At 34.3% G+C, this 22,559-nt stretch overlaps 1 protein-coding gene across 1 annotated transcript in view; it reads left to right on the forward strand.

Annotated features, from left to right (window-relative positions):
- Nucleotides 1–22,559, forward strand: part of ADGB (androglobin) — a 215,590-nt gene that overhangs the window by 107,715 nt on the left and 85,316 nt on the right. Inside the window, exon 13 of the mRNA XM_037729497.1 lies at nucleotides 5,063–5,192. Within this exon, the coding sequence (XP_037585425.1) occupies nucleotides 5,063–5,192 (130 nt within the window). The remainder of the gene's footprint in view (nucleotides 1–5,062; nucleotides 5,193–22,559) is intronic.

Below are 22,559 nucleotides of genomic sequence, written 5' to 3' on the forward strand. Positions count from 1 at the left end.
CAAGGGCACTGTTGTTTTTTCGAGGATAAAATGAATTCATTAATTAATCAATGAAAATTCTGACTGTAAAAATAAAGTGATATTTAAAACAAAGATACTATTGAAAAATGCTCTGACTTTCCTCTTTCACATTGTCAGTTTTACTGCTTTGGTGAGATGTCACAGCTGCTCAAATTATGTTCCTAAAAGGAGTAGACAGCATAGGAGGGCAAGCTGGTGAGAGATTAAAGGTGGTGATAAGAAATTGCGATATTGTACGGAGACAGAAGAGAGCCAGAAAGGCTTGGTGTATTTAATATTTAGAAGTACTGTAATGTTTTTCTTGTTTCTAGCAATTATGCTGATGGGAAAATCTGTCTGGCTTCATAGATTTGGCTACTGTTTTAGAAAAACAACCAAAAAAAGCATCTTATCTACCTCAATCATTAGCACTGATGAGTATTTTTGGCTATTACCAGCTAATTACATTACAAGATTAAATGATTGTCATAGAAAGGTGAAAAACCAGGTGTGTCACTCTTAGGGAAAAGAGACTAAATACAACAGCAAAAACAATGAAGAACAATGAAGACAAAGGAAAGAGGAAGAGGAGGAACCCAAATTCACTAATATTTGAACATGACCATAGGGATAGAAAGAAAGACTGTGAAGTTGGGTCTGAAGTTTTTATTGAATCAGAAGTCACCAAGAACTTTACAAATAGCAATAACTGCTGTATTGGATGATATGAGTGCAGGGTATGATGCCACTATAATTGTGGTAATTTTTAATGTAGCAATAGGTGGCTAATACATGGTTATACACATGTATCCAAAACTAGCAAATTTACACTTTGAATTTGTACAGTTAATTGTACTTCAATTATCCTTCAATAGAGTGAAAATACAAAAATGAAAGTATATAAAGTGGTCTAAAAAATAAAATAGAAATTCTAGAAGCAAGTAGTATAATGACTGAGACCTAGAACTCAATAGATGTGCTAAGAACACATTAGATACAGACTAAAGGAGAATAAGCAAAATTGAAAATAGATTAGAAGATAATATCCATACTAAAGCAGGGAGACAAAAAAAAAGGGAAAATAGTGCAGTTAAGACATATGGGACATGCTGAAAATGACCAATGTACTTGCCAGTTGTTCTCAGAAGTAGAAGAGAGATTTGAAAATAATTAAAGGATCAAATCTTAATGGCCAAAAGAATCCCATAAGGAAACATTTAAGTCAAGATTCAGGAAGTCCTAAAAACACTAAGTAATATAAATGCAAAGGAAACTGCAGCTAGACACATCATGGTAAAATCAAAGACAAATATAATGCAATAATGTAATTCAATAAAAGTGAAATAAATACTGCTATGCAAAGTAATATGGATGAATCTCACATACACACACAAAATTCAGACCAAAGAAGTCTGGTACAAAAAGTACATGGTTAGTTTTCAGTTCTCCTAATAATATACAGTAAGAAAAGAACAATTTTAAAAAGCAATATATGCTGTTAGAAATAACCGATGTGGTTATCTGTGGTGAGGAGAGTTGGCTGTGATGAGGACATGTCTCTGGCAGGGTTTGTGGATTGCTAGTAATAGGAAAAATGCTTGATCTGAATAATGGTGATATGACCATGTTTACTTTGTAAACATTTCAGAAAGTGTACATTCATTGTTTAAGAACTTTTAAACATGTATTTTAAGTCTCAACAAAACTTTATTAAAATCATTGAATGGTACCAATGGTCACATATATAATGGCCATTAGATATGGTTTTAGCCTTCTCTTAGATGTACTATAATCTATGATAGAAATATAAGTGGATGAGAGAAAAACAGTCAAAATTTAGATCTTATCTAGTTCATTGTAATTTCCTACTTTTAGATACTCTTCACATCACAGGTAGTTAATTTACAGTCTATTTATTCTACTTAAGTTTACAATACTAGAGTTATCCTTCAAATATTTTACCTTTAAAGCTTTGTCAGTTCTATGCATGGACAATTGAACATTGAAAAGTGGGTGGGGAGGGGGCGCTATACAGCACTACTAGACAAATAGTGGCAGTTGTCAAGGTCAAGCCATTTGGGACAGCATTATAACCAGAAAAGACAATTTTCTGCTACTTTAAAATTGTATTATTGTTACAAATTAATAAATCTAAAGATGATTTCCTGCTACTTTGGTTTTAAAATTTTCTTGTTTCAAAATAATAAATAATAATTTTATTTAATAAATTTTTTTCTCAAACTTTGGGTTTTTGTTTTGATGTGTTTTGTTTTTAGAGATGGGATCTTGTTATGTTACGTGGCTGGTCTCAAACTCCTGGGTTCAAGTGGTGCTTCTTGCCTCAGCCTTCCGAGTAGTGGGGAAGACAGGCGTGTTCCACCATGCCCAGCATATAATTTGTGTTATAATTTCTAATAAATCAATGTAGTAATCTCTATCAAAACTTAAACTAATTCACTAAATTTATTTAGATATTTTACATTGCATTTACAACTTTACTAGTTTTTCTCTTGAAGCACTTTAAAAGCCAATAATGATAGCAAAAAGAAGTCTTCTCAAGTATTTAAACAACTACAAAAAGTCAAATAATCAAAGTCATGTATTTGTAGAAATTTAAATTTTCCTATACATACTATGAGTGTTTACAAACCAAATTTCTCCTATACTTTTCAACTTAAGCATATAACTAAAATTAAACATTAAGCTATACATTTAAAGGCCTAATTTGTATATTATGTAACATGCTAAATTCTTTCACATATTGTAAAAACCCACACATCATATCTTAGTCTGTTTGGGCTGCTATAACAAAAATACCATAGACTGGTTGACTTATAAACAACAGAAATTCATTTCTCACAGCTCTGACGTCTGGGAGTCCAAGATCAAGGCACTGGCAGATTTGGTGTCTGGTATGGGCTCACTTTGATAGATGGCTTCATTTTTCTCTATGACCTCACAGGGTGGGAAGGGCAAAAGATCTCTCTGTGATCCCTTTTTAAGGGTTCTAATGCCAGTCACGAGAGCTTATCCTCATGATCTAATCAAAGGCTCTACCTCCAAATACCATCACACTGGAGATTATGTTTCAAGGTCTGAATTTTGGAGGAACACATTTAGTCACACACAGAATTTTTCTAAACTTAACACAAAAATGTTAATACTTCATGATTTCTGATTAAAGTTATGCTTAAGGCTACTCATTGTTTTAGTCAGTTCTCCAGAGATACCAAATGAATGCGGAATATAGACATAGACATAGAGATAAAGATATAAATAAAGATATATGAGAGGAGGCGTCATTAGAGGAAGTGGTTCACTAGTTACAGAAGCTGAAAAGACTCAAGATAGGCTGCCTGCAAGCTGGACGTCAGTAGTGTGTGATTCAGTCCTAGTCTAAAGGCCTTAGAACAACTAAGGAAGCTGATGAGGTAACTCTCAGTCTGAAGACAAAGGTCTGAGAACCCAGGGAATTGTTGCTGCAAGTCCTAGAGTCCAAAGGTCAGAAGCCCTGGACTTTTGATGGCTAAGGGCAGGCGAAGAAGGGCATCCCAGCTCCAGGAGAGACAGCCAGTTCACTTTTCCTCTGCCTGTTTGTTCTACCCAGGCCCCCAGCTAATTTGATGGCATCTATCTCCCTTGAGAGTGGATCTTCTCTATCCACTGAGTCACATGCCAGTCTCCTCTGGAGGCACTCTCACAGACACACCCAAAAATAATGTTTTACCAGCCACCTAGGCTGCCCTCAAGCCAGTCAAGATGGCACCTAAAATTAACCACCACACTAAGATGATGATTTTGCCATTAAAAATGATTTTTATCTCTCAGCTAATTGATTTGCATATAAATCAGGGATTTTGTGAGTTGTATGAAATAGAACTGCAGACCTCAAGGACAAATTTTCTTACAATTTCAATAGTCATAGCCAGCCTTTTAGAATCTCTGTGCCAATAGGGACCCCAAATGGGTTAGTTTCATAATCTAAATTCCCTGAGTTACTTATGTTTTTCTTTTATCTTCTTTCCACTGTATTACTTGATTAAAGTACATGAAATTCTAATACTCAAATACAGGTGGCTTTGTCACCTGATTGGATTCAACTAATCTATTCACCACTTGAATGTGTTATGAATTCATTTACATATTCATCTTTTCTGACAGAGACAAATCAGAGCTCTATGTCAATGGCATTTTATCCTGCTTTGCTGTGTAGAGTTCTCAGGTCAACATAAGAGCAAGCCTGTATTTTAGTGAGCCTTTGCAAGTGACTGCTATCACACGTTCTACCTTAGGAGCGCTGTCACTGTAGCAACACTCCAGGTTTACCCATTCTTGACTCCTGGCCATGTCTGGTAGAATTGGCGACTGACAAGCAAGTTTGTGCTACCCTCTAGTGGCAGTTTTGTCTAAATCAGCAAAGTTTAATTAGAAGTGAATTTTCACAGAACCCTGACTGGAAAAAAAAAAAAAAAAAGTCCAAGTTGATGAAGTCTATGTACATGGAACTTAATTTCATCTTTGAAACACACATACTTAAAAATGCATATACTATGAAAAATGTCTTTATCGTACCTATAAAATTCTACCTATGGCAAGGGCATTTGGAGTCATATCAGCAATTACTTGAAAAACTATATGCTTAGGTAGCTGGTATGAATGTAACAGTTATAAACTTAAGTGCTCAGGACTCATAACTAAATTTCTGACTCTCAGTTTTGTTTTACTGATACATCACTCTGATACTTAAATAAATCAATTGCAAATGTCAAATTTCTGTTTTGATCATGAACATCCAAAGATGAGCACCAAAGCTTTAAAACACATAGTGTTCTAGAATTGTTTTACAACAATTTATTAGCTGACATACAATATTTTTAGTAGCATAGAAAGTTATTCAATGTGTTAACATGAAGGAAAAATAATTACTGGTTCTAAAAGAATGAGAATGACAAATAGAACACAATCAGAAACTTTCTATTGTTGACAAAAATGCAGTTATTTAGTAGTAACTTTAAACAAAACATCAAAATAACGGAAGTTTGGGGTCTTGTTTTCCTGTTAGGCATTATGTGCGCTCCTTAATTAAGAAAGGAATAACCCCAGGATCTGGTTTACCTTCCGTCAGTGAGACTGATGAAACTGCAATGCACAGCCAGACAGACTTGAGTCAAATAACAAAAGCTATATCTCAGGTAACTATGTTACTCTTAACTATTGGCCAACTCTGAATGATATAAGACTTTTTTTCCCTTAAATTATGAAACATACTATACACACAAAATAATATATAATATGGATCTAAACAGTAGTGTTAAAATAAATATCATATGTATCTATCACCTAGGTTAGAAAATGGAATAGTCATCAGCTATAGAAGTCTCCTGTGTGTTTCTTCTTGGTTGCATTTTCTATCTGTCACTCAGATTATGGTATTAAATAGTTTCATACTTTTCTCATTTTGCCAATTATAACTTAACATCTTGTTTGTGAGATTTCTCTCTTTTGTTTCATGTCTCAGTTCATTTCAGTAACCAGTGGTATTTATTGTATGAAATTATGCTACAAATGGTTTTTAGTCTGTCACAGTGTTGGTGGCTATATTTGTTGCTTCTTGTTTCTTACTATTGTAAGCAATGGTACCATAATTTTTCGCAAATGTCCCTTGGTATGTCCTCTAGAAACATGTACAAGAGTTTCTTTAGTTTTAGGCTTCATACCCTTTATGTGCTATGGCTCCCCTTAACATTTTTTTTAAAACTTTCAACACTTTGGAAACAACTTGTCTTTTTCTGTGTTTTAATGAACTGAGAATTGTTGATAAAGAACAGTAGCAAGTAATATAATTAGCACTATGAGAGAACATACAACTTCACTATTTGGTGGTTGAATGACTACTAAGCATAGTTGCTATATTTGCCTAGCTATATAGGTCAAAGGAATATCTGTAGACAGGAAGATATGACCACATGAAATACAGCAGTAGGTCTAATACCTGCTGTAATTTCAAAGTAGTAATCAGCTTGCATACTTTTGTAAGATATTTAAAACAACTATCATACAATGTAAAATACTCTGACATTTTGTGGAAAGGTTCACAATTATTGCTCTCAACATTGTGACTACTTGCCTATATTGACAAATTGAAAATAGAAAAAAAAATGGTGAGTGTCAGTCAAACGTGTAATGTCTTTCTAACTATCCACATTAGATATTTAACTATGAGCTTCATTGGATACCAGATTAGGAAGACCCATTCTAAGATATGAATCTAGGAGTCTTCAGCTGCTTGACCTTACAATAAAATGCCAAACCATTTTACGAATGAGTGTAGTAATACCCACGCCTGTCAACACCGACAGTTTTCATTATGACGGCATTTGGTACTGTATGATGTTTGCTAATGTGGATATAAAATGTTATTTTATTATAAATGCAAAATTGATTGACATATTAACCCACTTATGCCTGAGGTTGCAATTTTTCGAATTTGAAAAATCAGACCTTGGAGATGACCTTGAGTAGAAAGATGTAAATAACTTCCACATGCTTAGCTTTCCCATGTAAAACGAATGTAAAGAAAGCCTGTTTCTATTTATGTACCTCTTCATCCCATTTTCACCATTCTGCCCTCTAGGAAACTTTCAGAATTTTTTAATGTAAATGCAAAGAAACGCACACACAATATTTCACAACTTCCTTTTTCTCTATTTAAAATTCAATCATCTTTAAAAATACTTAGTATATGTTGGAGATAATTTCAATCTATACCTAAATAGCATCTTCATTCTTAAAGTTTCATAATTTTATGTAAATAAACCACAGTTTATTTCTATCAATCTCCATAGATGGAATCTGGAGTTGATTTTAATCTTTTGCTATTATAAATAATACTGCTATGAACGAATTTGTACATGTAATGGGATTGTTTGGTCAACAGATAAAATTCTGTTGGAATTTTAAAATAATTATTGCTAAATATACATGATAAGATTACACTCAGGTTGTATGAATGATTCTTTACAGCCACATGGAGTGTGTAGTGATTTTTTAAAACTTTGCCAATCAGATTGGTATGATAAAGTGTTCACTTTGCTTTTCCATTGAACTGATTGTTATTGTGACTGAACATTGTTGCATGTATTTACTGCCATTTTTGTTTGTGCTGCTGTGCGATGCCTGCCTATGCCTTTTGCCTAATTTCCCTTTTGGTTACGTCTTCCTGTTTTACCAATTCATAGATATTCTTTGTGAAATATGGAGACTTATTCTTTATTTGCTATGTATTTTATATGTTCTAACCAAGTTTATCTTTTCACTCTTATGTGTCTTTTTTCTTTTTCTTTTTAATTGATAAAAATATTGTATATATTCATAGAGTAAAACATGATGTTTTGAAATATATATACATAGCTGAATAAATCGAGCTAATTAATATATGTATTAATTCACGATCCTTTCATTTTTTTGTTGCGAGAACACTAAAATCTATCAGCAATTTTTCAAGAATACATTAACAATACCATCTTGTAAATTGGATCTCTTGAATTTATTTATACTAACTGAAATTTTGTATCTTTTGACCAATATTTTCCCAATCACCCAAACCCAGCCTCTGGTAACTATCATTCTACTCTCTACTTCTAAGAGTTCAACTGTTTTAGATTCCACATGTAAATGAGATTATGTGGTATCTATTTTTCCATGTCTGGCTTAATTAATTTCACATAAGGTCCTCCAGGTTTATCCTAGTTATTGCAAATGATAAAGTTTCCTTCTTTTTGAAGGCTGACCAGCATTCTATTTTGTATATATACCATATTTCTTTATTCATTCATCTGTGGATGTGCAATTAGTTTGGCTTCATATTTTCGCTTTGTAAATAATGCTATAACGAAGATGGGAATGCAGGTATCTCTTTGCTCTTTGACACGTTGATTTCATTTCCTTTGTATACACATTCAGAAGTGGGATTGTGGGGTCATATGATTGCCCTATTTTTACAGTGGCTGCACCATTCTACCTTTTCACTAACAATATACAAGCTTTCCGATATTTTCACCATTTTTACTAACACTTAACCTTTTGTCTTCTTGATAATGGCCATTTTAACAGGTGTGAAGTGATACTGTATTGTGGTCTTAATTTATGTTCCCCTGATGATTAGTGATGAACATTGTTTAAAACATGTATGTTGGCCATTTGTATGTTTTCTCCTGAGAAATGCCTATTCAGATTCTTTGCTTATTTTTCAACCTGGTTGTTTTCTTGCTGATGAATTGTTTGAGTTCCTTATATTTTTGAATATTAACCTCTTATCAGATATATGATTTATAAATATTCTCTCCCATTTTGTAAATTGTCTCCTTATTACTGTTTCCTTTGCTGTGCAAATAAACATTTTAGTTTGATGTAATCCCTTTTGTCTATGTTTGCGATTGTTTCCAGTCCTTTAGGGATTATTTCTTAAAACTTGTTGCCCAGGCCAAGATCTTGGAAGTTATCCCTTATGTTTTCTTCTAGTAGTTTCATACATTCAAGTCTTAGAGCTAAGTTCTTAATCTATTTTTAGTTAATTTTTGTATATGATGTGAAGTGACTTTCCTCTTTTGCAAATGGATATCCCAGCATCATTTATTGAAGAAACTTTCCTTTCTTCCATTGTGTGTTCTTGTCAATCTTTTCTGACCACAAATGGTTGGATTTATTTTTGGCTCTCTACTCTGTTCCATTGGTCCACATGTCTATTTTTACGCTGGTACATGCTGCTTGGGTTACTATAGCTTTGTAGTGTATTTTGAAGTCAGGTGGTGTGATACCTACTGCTTTGTTCTTTTGCTTTGGCTATTTAGGTTCTTCTGTGGTTTCACATAAATTTTAGGATGTTTTAAATATATCTGTGAAAAATGTCATCAGAGTGTTGATAGAGTACATTGAATTTGTACATTGCTTTGGCTAGTACAGCCATTTTAACAATAGGAATTCTGTTAATTCATAAACATAGGACATCTTTCCATTATTTGAGTCTCATTTTATTTCATCAATGTTTTATTTTACAGTAGTCAGAATATAGGTGTTTCACCTCCTTAGTTCAATTTATTCCTAAATGCTTTTTGGTAGTTGTTGTAAACGGAATTATTTTATTGATTTCTTTTTTGTTTGTTTTTGTATGTTGATTTTGTATCCTGCAACTTTACTGAGTTTATATATTAGATATAACAGGGTTTTTAATGGGGCTTTAAGGTGTTCTCTATATAAGATTGTATTATCTGCAAAGAGGAAAAAAATAGCTTCTTTCTTTTCAGTTTGATTGTTTTTTCCTTATTTTGCCTAATTGCTCTAGCTAGGACTTTAGGTGATATGTTGAATAGAAGTAATAGTATCTTGTCTTACTCCTGATCTTAGAAATGAAGCTTTCAACTTTTCACTGTTAAGTATGTTAGTTATGAGTTTGTCATATATGGCCTTTATTGTGTTGAAGTACATTCTATTACTAGTCAACTGAGAGTTTTTTATATATATATATGTAATGAAAGGATGTTGGATTTTTTTAAATGCTGTTTTTACATGTATTCACATGATTGCATGGTTTTTTGTCTTTTAGTCTTTTAAGGTGGTATATCATATTTGTACATTTGCATGTGTCAAGCCATCCTTGCATCTTTGTAAAAAAAACCCACTTAATCAAGATATTCTAAAAATTTCCCTCTTAATATCTTGCTCAGAAGCACATTGTTTAATTTCCATGTATTTGTGAATTTTCTGCCTCCTGTTATTGATTTTTAGACTCAATCCATTGTGGTTATAAAAGATAGTTATATGATCTTTATCACTTCATCATGGTAAACGATCCCTTTAACGTGCTGTTGAATTGGGTTTACTAGTATTTTGTTAAGGATTTTTGCATGTATGTTCATCAGGGATATTGACCTAATGTTTATTTTCTTATAGTGTCCTTGTCTGGCTTTGGTATCAAGATAATGCTTGCTCTGCCTAATTAGTTTGAAAGTATTCTCTCTTGTCAATTTTTTTAGAAGAGTTCTAGAAGGATTGGTATTAGTTCTTCTTTAAATATTTGGTAGAATTCAGCAGTGAAGCCATAAGGTCCTGGACTTTTCTATGATAAGAGACTTTTTTTTTTTTGTTTTGTGAGATATGAGATCTTTCTCTGTTTCTAAGGCTTGACTACAGTGGCATGATCATAACTTACTGAAGCCTTGAACTCCTGGGCACAAGCGATCTTCCTGCCTTACCCTCCCAAGTAGCTGTTACTACAGGCATGCACCACCACATTTGCTTAATTTAAAAAAATTTTTTTTAAAGATGGGGTCTTGCTATGTTGCTTATGCTAGTCTCAAACTCCTGAGTTCAATCCTCCTGGCTTGGCCTTCCAAGATTCTGGAATTATAGGCATGAGCATTGCACCTGGTCAACATGGGACAGTTTTTATTGCTAATGTAATCCCCTTGCTCATATTGTTCTGTTCAGAATTTATATTTTTATGATTCGGTCTTGGTAAGTTGTATATGTCTAGAAATGTCTCTGTTTCTTCTAGGTTATGTAGTTGGTTGTCATATAATTATACATAGTAGATTCTTATGATTCTTGGTATTTCTGCAGTATCATTTGTAATGCTGCTTCTTTTATTTATGATTTTGTTTGAGCCTTTTCCCTTTTTTCTTAATTAGTCTAGCAAAAGGTTGGTAAGTTTTGTTTATCTTTTCAAAAATCAGCTCGGCTTTTTATTTTTCTATTGTTTTACTATGTTATTTCTATTATGAGCTTTATTATTTCCTTTTTTTCTGCCAATTTTGGGCTTAGTTTGGTTTCTTTTTTTCTAGTTCCTTGGGTTGTAACATTAGTTTTAAATTTTAAATCCTTCTTTAATTTTCCCTTTTAGAGCTTCATTTGCTGCATCCTATAAATTTTGATGTTACTGTGTTAATTTTCATTTGTCTCAAGATATTCTAAAATTTTTTCTCTTAATATTTTGTCCAGAAGCACATTAATTTCCATGTATTTGTGAGTTTTCTGAAATGCCTCTTGTTATGATTTCTAGACTCACCTATTGTGGTTATAAAAGATAGCTATGTGATCTCAATCTTCTTTAATTTGTTAAGACTTGTTTTGGGGCCTAACATATGACCTATCCTGGAGAATGTTCCTTGTGAGCTTGAGAAGAATGTGTATTCCACTGCTGCTGGATACAACGTTCTGTATACATCTGTTAGGTCCATTTGGTTTAAAATGTACTTTAAATCTGAGGTTTTCTTTTTGACATTTTTGTCTGGATGAGCTGCCCATTGCTGAAAGAGTATTGAAGACTCCAACTATTATTGTATTGCAGTCTCTCTCCCCCTTTAGATCTATTAATATTGCTTTATACAGTTAGGTGCTGTAATGTTGGATGCGTATATACTTATAATTACTGTATCCTGTTAAGAAACTGACAACTTTATTATGATGTAATAACCTTAGTGGTCTCTTTTTTCTCTTTTTTTGACTTAAAGCCTATTTTATCTGATTGTAAATATAGCTATCCCAGCTCTCTTTTGCCTTCCATTTGCATGGAATATCCTTTCCCATCCTTTTATTTTCAGTTTTTATGTGTCTTTAAAGCTGAAGTATACTATAGGCAGTATATAGTTGAATCTTTGTTTTTTAAATACATTCTGTCACTCTATGCCTTTTGATTGGAGAATCTAATCCATTTACATTAAAGGAAATTATTGGTAAGTAAGCACTTGCTACTGTTATTTCATTATTTTTTTCTAGTTGTTTTGTAAATCCTTTGTTCCTTTATTCTCTCCTGTTTTCCTTTGTGATTAGGTTATGTTTTTAGTGGTTTGCTTTGATTTGTGTATCTATTATAGCTTGTCACTTTATGAATACCATGAGGCTTATATAAAACGTCTTATGGCTATGGCAGCATATTCTAAGCTGATAGCAACTTAACTTTGATCACATACAAAAACTCTACACTTTTACTCTATCTCTCCTATGGTTTATGTTTTTGATATAACAATTTACAACCCCTTATACTGTATAACCCTTGACAAATTATTATAGTTATTATTTTAAATACAATTTTTCTTTAACCTTCATACTAAAGATATAAGTGATTTAAACATCGCCACTACAATGTTAGGGTATTCTGAATTTGACTATGCACTTACTTTTAACAGTGAGTTTTAAACTTTCATTTTTTAATGTTACTAATTACCATTCTTTTCTTTCAACTTAAAGAATTCCCTTTAGTATTTCTCATAAAACAGGTCTGATGGCGATGAACTCTCTCAGCTTTTGTTTGTTTGGGAAAGTTTTTATCTCCACTTCAGTTTTAAAGGATATCTTTTCTAAGTACAGTATACTTGCTTAATATTATTTTTCTTCAGTATTTTGAATATATTATCCAACTCTGTCCAGGCCTGTGAGGTTTCTACAAAGAAATTTGCTGAGAAATTAGAACTCCTTATTTGCTTCATTTCTCTTGCTACTTTCATAATCCTCTCTTTGTCTTTGATTTTTAACAATTTGATTACAGTGTGTCTTGGTTTAGTCTTATTTGGATTAAATCTGATTTTGAAGACCTTTGACCTTCTTCTACCTGGATATATATCACTTTCCCCAGATTTGAGAAGTTTTCTGCTATTATTTCTTTAAGTAAGTTCTACTCCTTTATCTCTCTCTTCTCTTTTTTGAACTCCTATCACTCAAATATGTGCCCTTTTGATACTGCCCCATAAACCATGTAGTCCTTTTTCCTTTTTTTTCACCTTTGACTGCATATTTTCCAATAGCCTGTCTTCAATTTCATAGTTTATTTTGTCTGCTTGATTGATTCTGCTGTTGACACTGTCTTGCATTTTTAAAATTTTATTTCATTCATTGTAATTTTCATATCTAGAATTTTGGTTTAATTTATTAAAATAATTCCAATCTCTTTGTTACATTTCTTGTCTTAGTTGTTCATTATTTTCCAGATATCACTTAATTATTTTTTGGCATTTTTGAAGTTCACTGAGTTTCTTTAAAATAATCATTTCACATTCTTTGTCAGGCAGATTATAAATCTCTCTTTCATTAGAGCTGGCTTTTGGTGCTTTATTTTGTTCTTTTGGTGGGGACATGTTTCCATTATTGTTCTTGATCCTTGTAACCATGTGTTGGTGTCTGTAAATTTAAAAGAGTAGTAAATTATTCTAATCTTTGCAGACTGGCTTTGTCTGGGAAAGCCCTTCACCAGTCAGATCATCTAGAGATTCTTAGTAGGTTGCTGACAGGCAGGTTTGTTACTGTATTCCTTAAGCAGGCTAGTCTGGTACCTTGATCAGCAGGTGGGCAACCCTGGCACCTGGGTCTGCAGGATTGGGTCTAGAATGTGTGTCCTTGGAAACCAGCTTGAAATCTGGGTCCACAGAAGCTAGATTGATGCTGGCATAGACCTAGAGTACCAGGTTCTGCAAGGGTTGACCTGGGGCCTCAGTTTATGGGGGCCAGACAGACACCAGGGTCTACTGGGGTGGCCTGGTTCCTGGGCTTGCTGGGGATCTGCTTTACTGGTCCGGCCTGTGTTTGGTTCCAAGTCAAACTCCAGTGCTTACTTCTTTTTCCTTCTCCCAAGTAGAGGATATCTCTCTTTGCCTGGATGGGGAGTGATATGTGTGATGCAAAATTGTCCTTCCTACCCTTTTCAATGTGTCTTATTTCTGTGCTATATCCAGTTGGTATAACCTTTCACCAAGTTTCTTTAGCTCTTATGAAGACATTTTCTTATGTGGATTATTGCTCAAATTGATGTTTCTGCAGAGGGCAAATCCAGGAAAGTCCTATTCTGCCATATGACTGCTAAGAGCTTCTGAATATTGCGTCTTTGTATAAACAAGTCTTTTTTTATTTTTAATATGGTTGAGTATAAATCTGGTTCCTTAAACCAGATATAGAAATCTCAATCATATAAAATCTTATTATATATAATCATATATGGTCATATATAATCATATATCTCAATCATATAAAATCTTATATATAATCATATATGGTCATATATAATCATATATGTTATGATTATATACCAATAATCATAACATACATGATTATATATATTATATATATAATCTCAATCATATATGATTATGATTATATACCAATAATCATAATATATATGATTGAGATTTCTATATCTGGTTTAAGAATTTGCCCTATTCTTAGGTCATGGAGCTATTTTTCTAATCATATTCTAAAATTTTATAGTTTTGCTTTCATAAAATCCAATTAATTGGGAGCTGATTTTTGTGTATGACATAAAATGAGGAGTCCAATTTTATTTTTTTCCACATGGATACACAATTAATCTTTTTGTATAAATTCTTATGCAACTTTCAAATTTTGTAATAAAATTTCAAGCCATTATGATATGATAATGCTTGTCAATATAATTCTAAATTTTAACAGTAGTTTCTTGGAGACTGAAGGTATCTACACTGATGTTCCAAACCATAATGAAACTTTGAAAAACTCCTCTTTAATTGGTTTGGCTTTTATTTGTTGAATGTGATAGCTTACATGATGGCATAAGACACGCTGGAGGGCACATCAGCATGTATAGATCAACAAATCCATTAGTATTAATTGCAAAGCAGAGACTAACAGGTGATTGAGGAGAATGAATATCTCATAACAATTTTTAAAGATTTTTTAAAATTAAATTATTGATGGTAATAGTTTTAAAGAGACAAAAATTATCCAGAAGATCATCATAAAAAAATAGCCATTATGCCCTAAACCTCCTCATTTTTCAATCTTGTCCAGAGTCACCCACTTTTATTGTATTTAACTGTTTCTTCTTGTGTGTTTCTCCATAATTCTGAATAGTAGGCTTCATGAGAGCAGAGATATTGATTTTATTATATATTTTTTCTCTCTCAGCGCCTGTGAAAATGTCTAGCATATCGCAAGCACCATGACATATTTGTTGAATGATCACATGCTATTAAATCTTGATCTGTTAATTTAGACGTTATCTCTTGATTTCCTATGATGGAAGATAAGGATTTAGCTCACCTGTGCTCACTTACTATCCCATATCTACACTTTCCCCTATCTTCCAGGTTTTATCATTTCATAATTTTTGGTTGAATCAACACTCTTGTTTTGTAAGGATTATTACTTCTGAAGCAAACACGATAACATTTCTTACACAAGTTTTTATATAAGCAAATTACTGCACTTTTTTCTTTGCTCACTTTACTATATGAAGCATGAGTAGGACTTCCCAAACACTAAAAAAATTAAAACCTCTCTATATAGCATTTTCTGCATAGACAACTATATCAAATAGTTTATGAATGCCAGTTCTTTTTTTTTTTTTTTTTTTGAGACATTACTCCATGAACTCCTTTGCTCCCTTGTTTCAGTGCCAACTGATAGAACTATGCTCCTATTACCTTTAGACTTCCTTTTGTCTCTCTCCTCCGATGGATTTCTTATTTTTGGACTTTCTTCCTCATGATTTAAACCCTAATTTTGGTGTAGCACATCTTCCGATACTTTCTAAGAAAAGATGTACAGGAAGTAAAATTTATGAGCACTTGCATGCTTGAAGATGCCTACATTCCATTCTCCCACCTAATTTATATTTTGTCAGGATATAAAATTTCAATTTGGAAGTCATTTCTCCAAAATTTTAAAGGTCTTATCTAATTCCCTATCTTCTAATTTTAAGCATTGCTCTTGATTTAAACATGGCATTCTGGGTTGGGCATGGTGGCTCACACCTGCAATCCTATCACGCTGCTAGGCTGAGCTCGGTAGATTACTTTAGCTCAGGAGTTTGAGACAGCCTGTGCAAGATGGTGAAACCCATCTCTACAAAAACTAACAAACAAATAACCACAACAAAAACCCCACAAACATTAGCCAGGCATGGTGTTGCATGCCTGTTGTCCCAGCTATGGGAGAGGCTGAGGCAGCAGGATGGCTTGAGCCCGATGTTGGAGGCTTCAGGGAACTGAGATCATGCCACTAAACTCCAGCTTGGGAAACAAAGCCAGACCCTAACAACAACAACAAAAAAGACATGCTGATATTCTGATTCTTAGTCTTTTATATGTGACTTTTGTAGGCCCGTCTTTTCATTCTTGGCATAATGAAATTTCACTATCATTTGTCTTGTTGTGGTTTTTATTGTTGTTTTTGTTTGGTTGGTTGGTTTTTTGGGACAGAGTCTCACTCTGTTGCCCAGGCTGGAGTGCGGTGACATAATCTCGGCTCACAACAACCACCCCTTCCCAGGCTCAAGTGATTCTCCTGCCTCAGCATCCCAAGAAGCTGGGAATACAGGAATTCACCACCACGCCTGGCTAATTTTTTGTATTAAAAAAAAAAAAAAAAGAAAAATGGGGTTTCACCATGTTGGCCAGGCAGGTCTTGAACTCCAGACCTCAGGTGATCCACCCACCTTGGCCTCCCAAAGTGCTGGGATTACAGGTGTGAGCCACTGCACCACCCCCAGGTCTTTTCTTTTCTTTTTTTTTTTTTACATGAATTGTGCTGCGTACTCCACGAACCACTTTAGTCTTGGAGAATTTTCTTATACAACCTCCTCTAGAATTTTCTATTCTCATTTTCTCTGCTTTGTGGATCTTCTATGACACTACCTTTCTCCCAGTTTATTCTCTAATGTACTTAATTTTTTCTTATTTATTTTAACCTATCCTTATTTAAAATGTTTTAAAAATGTTTAGTTGCAATAAAATACATACAACATGACATTTGCCATCTTAACTGTTTTTAAGTGTGCAGCTCAGTAGTATTGAATACGTTTTCACTGTCGTACGACCAATCTCCAGAATTCTTTTCATCTTACAAAAGTAAAACTCTATATGCATTTAAAAGCTTCCGTGGGCCTGGCATGGTGGCTCACGCCTGTAATCCCAGCACCTTGGGAGGCCAAGGCAGGCAGATCTTGAGATCAAGAGATCAAGATCATCCTGGCCAACATAGTGAAACCCTGTATCTATTAAAATACAAAAATTAGCTAGGCGTGGTGGCATGTGCCTGTAATCCCAGCTACATAGGAGGTGGAGGCAGGAGAAATGCTTGAACCCGGGAGAAGGAGGTTGCAGTGAGTCGAGATCACACCACTGCACACTCCAGCCTGGCGCCTGGCAGCAGAGAAAGACTCTGTCTCCAAAAAAATGCTTTTAATTTTCCCCTTCCCCAACCCATGAAAACCATCATTTCACTTTCTGTTCTGATAACTTTGACTATTCCAGGTACTTTATGTAAGTGGAATAATAAAGTATTTCGGACTTTGTGATTGACTTATTTCATTTGGTATAATGTTAATTTTCTCAAGGTTCACTCTTGTTTGTAGCATGTGTAAAGATTTCTTCGCTGTTTAATACTGAATGATATTCCATTGTATATGTATATCACATTCTCTTTATCCAGTTATTCCTCAATAGATATTGGGTTGCATCAACCTTTTAGATATCATGAGTAATGCTACTATGAATTTGGGTGTAGACATATCTCTTTGAGACTGCTTTCAATGCTTTTGGGAATATACCTACAAGTGGAATTGCTGGCAATGGTAATCATTTGAGGAACCACCACACTGTTTTCCATAGTGACCACACCATTTTATATTCTCAGTAGTGCCTCTCCAATTTCTCTACCTCCTTACCAACATTTATTATTTTCTGTGTGTATTGTTCATGATAGCCACCCTAATGGGCATGAAATGATGCCTCATTGTAATTTGGGTTTGTATTTCTCTAATGATTCATGATATTGAGAATCTTTTCATGTGCCATTGGCCATTTGTATATCTTCTTAGGAGTGTCTATTCAAATTCTTTGTTAATTGCATTGTTTGGATCATTTTGCTGTTTTTGTTCTTTTTAGAAATTCTATATGTATTCTTGTATTTTCCCCTTTTCAGATATATAATTTGCAAATGTTTTCTACCAATTTATAGGTTGCAGTCTTACTCTGTTGATTGTGTTCTTTGATGTATAGAAGTTTTCTTTATTTTTATTTTGATGCTCCATTTACCTATTTTTAGTATTATTTCCTGTGCTTTTGGAGTCATATCTAAGAAATAATCGCCCAGTCCAGTGTCATGAAGCTTACTTCTACGTTTTCTTCTAAGAGTTTTGTAATTTGTCTCTGTCTAGTATCAACGTCAGTGCCTAAAGCTTTATTGTTTATTCCACTTATTCTATTTTTAGTTTCTAAGAGCTCTCTCTTGTTCTTTATTATTTTTTGTAGAAGTTTCTTATTTGATAGATAAGCATTCTCTTATTTTTCCAATATTACAAATCTTTTAAAAAATTGCTCCTCATATTTTTTCTGTTTTCTGTGAATCTTGCCACCCACAATTCTTAGCTTCTTTCTTTCATGTAAGAATCACTCCTCAATTGTTTGCCAATACTTTGTTGCAAAAATATATTTAAGAAATTTAAGGTACCAAAGAGTTGCTCATCAGAAGCTGCTTACTGTCATGGGCAGAGTTTATCAACTGTTGGCTCTAACAGGATAATTGGGGATGAATGAGTTTTATTTGGAGGTGGGTCTGGCTCCCAATGTGCATCTTGGGGTTTTTTCCCCTGACTGATCAGTTTCTCCAGTTAATGGTCCTGTAAGGTTGCTCACAGGGAATTGTATATAGTTGTCCATCCACTAAGGCCAAGCAGCACAGAGAAGCTGAGAGTCTCAGCACTTAGCTTGTAGACTTACACTTAATTCCTCTGCTGTCTGTATAGTGGACTCTTCTACTTCCATAGTATCTGTGAATTCAGATTAACAGACTGCTCGTTTAATTTCCATTTAAAGTGTCCTGTTTAGGCAGAAAAAGATTGGATGCCAAACCAGAAAGATTAGGGAGAAGAAGAGTAGTTCCTTGTATAGACATTCAACCCATTTACATGTTTTCAGTGTGTATCTTATTCTCTCCTTCTCAGATACCTGCTAATTGCTTCTGAGGTCCTAAGGTGTGGATAGGCTTTGCTTTTAACTTAGTATTGAACTATCTCTACTTTTCTCTCTTTCATCCACTTTGCATAATTAAAATAATACTGTTGACATTACCTGTAATTAGCCTGTATGAGTTTATACCATTTTACTTTTTACATTTATTTTTAATTTTGTTCCAGAACACAATTATTTGATATTAAATAATTAAAACAAAATTTAAACACATGAATTCAGTTTAAATTCCTTGTTAAAATTTTCAGGAGCCATTTTTATAATTGAAATCAGCCTTTTTAGGTCCTGTCCATTACTTGCCAGTCATAATCTTATTAATTTGTCTATATTAATGGCAGATATCTTGTGCCAAGTATCTACTTAGGAATATTACTGTTTTAGTTCTTATTACAAGATTTGATCATTTAATAAATTAACATGTTATGTGTCTTACTGTGACAAGCTTACTCAGTCCATTTTATTTTTATTTTTATTTTTTATTGGATTTTAGGTTCTGGTGTACATGTGCAGATCATGCAGGATACTTGCATAGGTACATACAGGGCAATGTGGTTTGTTGCCTCCATCTCCCCATCACCTATATCTGACATTTCTCCCCATGTTATCCCTCCCCAACCTCCCCACTCCCCTGCTGTCCCGTCCCTGGCCCCCGCAATAGACTCCAGAGCGTGATGCTCCCCTCCCTGTGTCCATGTGTTCTCATTGTTCAACACCCACCTGTAAGTGAGAACATATGGTGTTTGATTTTCTGTTCTTGCGTCAGTTTGCTGAGAATAATGGTTTCCAGATTCATCCATGTCCCTACAAAGGCCATGAACTCAGCATTTCTTATGGCTGCATAGTATTCCATGATGTATATGTGCCACATTTTCCTTGTCCAGTCTATCATCCATGGGCATTTGGGTTGGTTACAAGTCTTTGCTATTGTAAACAGTGCAACAATGAACATACATATGCATGTGTCTTTATGATAGAATGATTTATAATCCTTTGGGTATATACCCAGTAATGGGATTGCTGGATCAAAAGGAATTTCTATTTCTAGGTCCTTGAGGAAGCGCCACACTGTCTTCCACAATGGTTGAACTAATTTACACTCCCACCAACAGTGTAAAAGTGTTCCTATTTCTCCACATCCTCTCCAGCATCTGTTGTCTCCAGATTTTTTAATGATTACCATTCTAACTGGCGTCAGTTGGTATCTCAATGTGGTTTTGATTTGCATTTCTCTAAAACTAGAGATGATGAGCATTTTTTCATGTGTTTGATGGCGTCATATATGTCTTCTTTTGAAAAGTGTCTGTTCATATCCTTTGCCCACTTTTGAATGGGTTTGTTTGTCTTTTTCTTGTAAATCTGTTTTAGTTCTTTGTAAATTCTGGATATCAGCCCTTTGTCAGATGGGTAGATTGCAAAAATATTTTTCCCATTCTGTTGGTTGCTGATTTACTCTAATTGTTTCTTTTGCTGTACAGAAGCTCTGGAGTTTAATTAGATCCCATTTGTCTATTTTGGCTTTTGTTGCCAATGCTTTTGTTGTTTTAGTCATGAAGTCCTTGCCTATGCCTATGTCCTGAATGGTTTTGCCCAGGTTTTCTTCCCGGGTTTTTATGGTGTTAGGTCTTATGTTTAAGTCTTTAATCCATCTGGAGTTAATTTTAGTATAAGGTGTCAGGAAGGGGTCCAGTTTCTCCTCTCTGCACATGGCTAGCCAGTTTTCCCAACACCATGTATTAAACAGGGAATCCTTTCCCCATTGCTTATTTTTGTCAGGTGTGTCAAAGATCAGATGGTTGTAGATGTGTGGCATTGCCTCTGAGGCCTCTGTTCTGTTCCATTGGTCTATGTCTCTGTTTTGGTACCAGTACCATGCTCTTTTGATTACTGTAGCCTTGTAGTATAGTCTGAAGTCAGGTAGCATGATGCCTCTGGCTTTTTTCTTTTTGCTTAGGATTGTCTTGGCTATGGGGGCTCTCTTTTGGTTCCATATGAAGTTTAAAGTGGATTTTTCCAGTTCCGTGAAGAAGGTCATTGGTAGTTTGATAGGGATAGCCTTGAATCTAAAAATTACTTTGGGCAGTATGACCATTTTCATGATATTAATTCTTCCTATTCATGAGCTTGGAATGTTTCTCCATTTCTTTATGTCCTCTCTTATTTCCTTTGGCACTGGTTTGTAGTTCTCCTTGAAGAGGCCCTTTAAATCCTTTGTTAGTTGTATTCCTCGGTATTTTATTCACTTAGTAGCAATTGTGAATGGGAGTTCTCTCATGGTTTGGCTCTCTGTTAGTCTGTTATTGGTGTATAGGAATGCTTGTGATTTCTGCACATTGATATTTTATCCTGAGAGTTTGCTGAAATTGCTTATTAGTTTAAGGAGATTTGGGGCTGCGATGACAGGGTCTTCTAAATGTACAATCATGTCATCTGCAAATAGAGACAATATGACTTCCTCCTTTCCTAATTGAATACCCTTCATTTTTTTTTTCTTGCCTGATTCCTCTGGCTAGAACTTCCAATACTATATTGAATAGGAGTGGTGAGAGAGGGCATCCTTGTCTAGTGCCAGATTTCAAAGGGAATGCGTCCAGTTTTTGCCCATTTGGTATGATATTGGCTGTGGGTTTGTTGTAAATAGTTTTTATTATTTTGAGATACATTCCATCAATACCTAGTTTATTGAGAGTTTTTAGCATAAAAGGCTGTTGAATTTTGTCAAAGGCCTTCTCTGCATCTTTTGAGATAATCATGTGGTTTTTGTCTTTGGTTCTGTTTATGTGGTGGTTTACGTTTATAGACTTGTGTATGTTGAACCAGCCTTGCATCCCTGGGATGAGACCTACTTGATCGTGATTGATAAGCTTTTTGATATGCTGTTGCAATTGGTTTGCTAGTATTGTATTGAAGATTTTTGCATCTATGTTCATCATGGATATTGGCCTGAAGTTTTCTTTCTTTTTTTTTTTTTTTTGAGTCTCTGTCAGGTTTTGGTATCAGGATGATGTTGGTCTCATAAAATGATTTTGGAAGAATTCCCTCTTTTCAGATTGTTTGGAATCGTTTTAGAAGGAATGGCACTAGCTCCTCTTTATACCTCTGGTAGAATTCAGCTGTCAACCTGTCTGGACCTGGACTTTTTTGGCTGGGAGGCTATTAACTGCTGCCTCAACTTCAGCCCTTGTTATTGGTCTGTTCAAGGTTTCAACTTCTTCCTGGTTTATGCTTGGGAGGGTGCGAGTGTCCAGGAATTTATCCATTTCTTCCAGGTTTACTGATTTATGTGCATTGAGTTGTTTTTAGTAATCTCTGATGCTCATTTGTATTTCTGTGGAATCTGTGGTAATATCCCCTTTATCGTTTTTTACTGCATCTATTTTATTATTCTCCCTTCTCTGTTTTATTAATCAGGCTGCGGTCTATCTATTTTGTTGATCTTTTCAAAAAACCAGCTCCTGGACTTATTAATTCTTTGAAAGGTTTTCTATGTCTCTATCTCCTTCAATTCTGCTCTGATCTTAGTTATTTCTTGTCTTCTGCTAGCTTTTGAGTTTTTTTTTTTTTTTTTTTTTT

Source organism: Cebus imitator, unplaced genomic scaffold (genome assembly GCF_001604975.1).
Source record: "Cebus imitator isolate Cc_AM_T3 unplaced genomic scaffold, Cebus_imitator-1.0 Scaffold307, whole genome shotgun sequence".
Lineage (NCBI taxonomy): Eukaryota > Metazoa > Chordata > Mammalia > Primates > Cebidae > Cebus > Cebus imitator.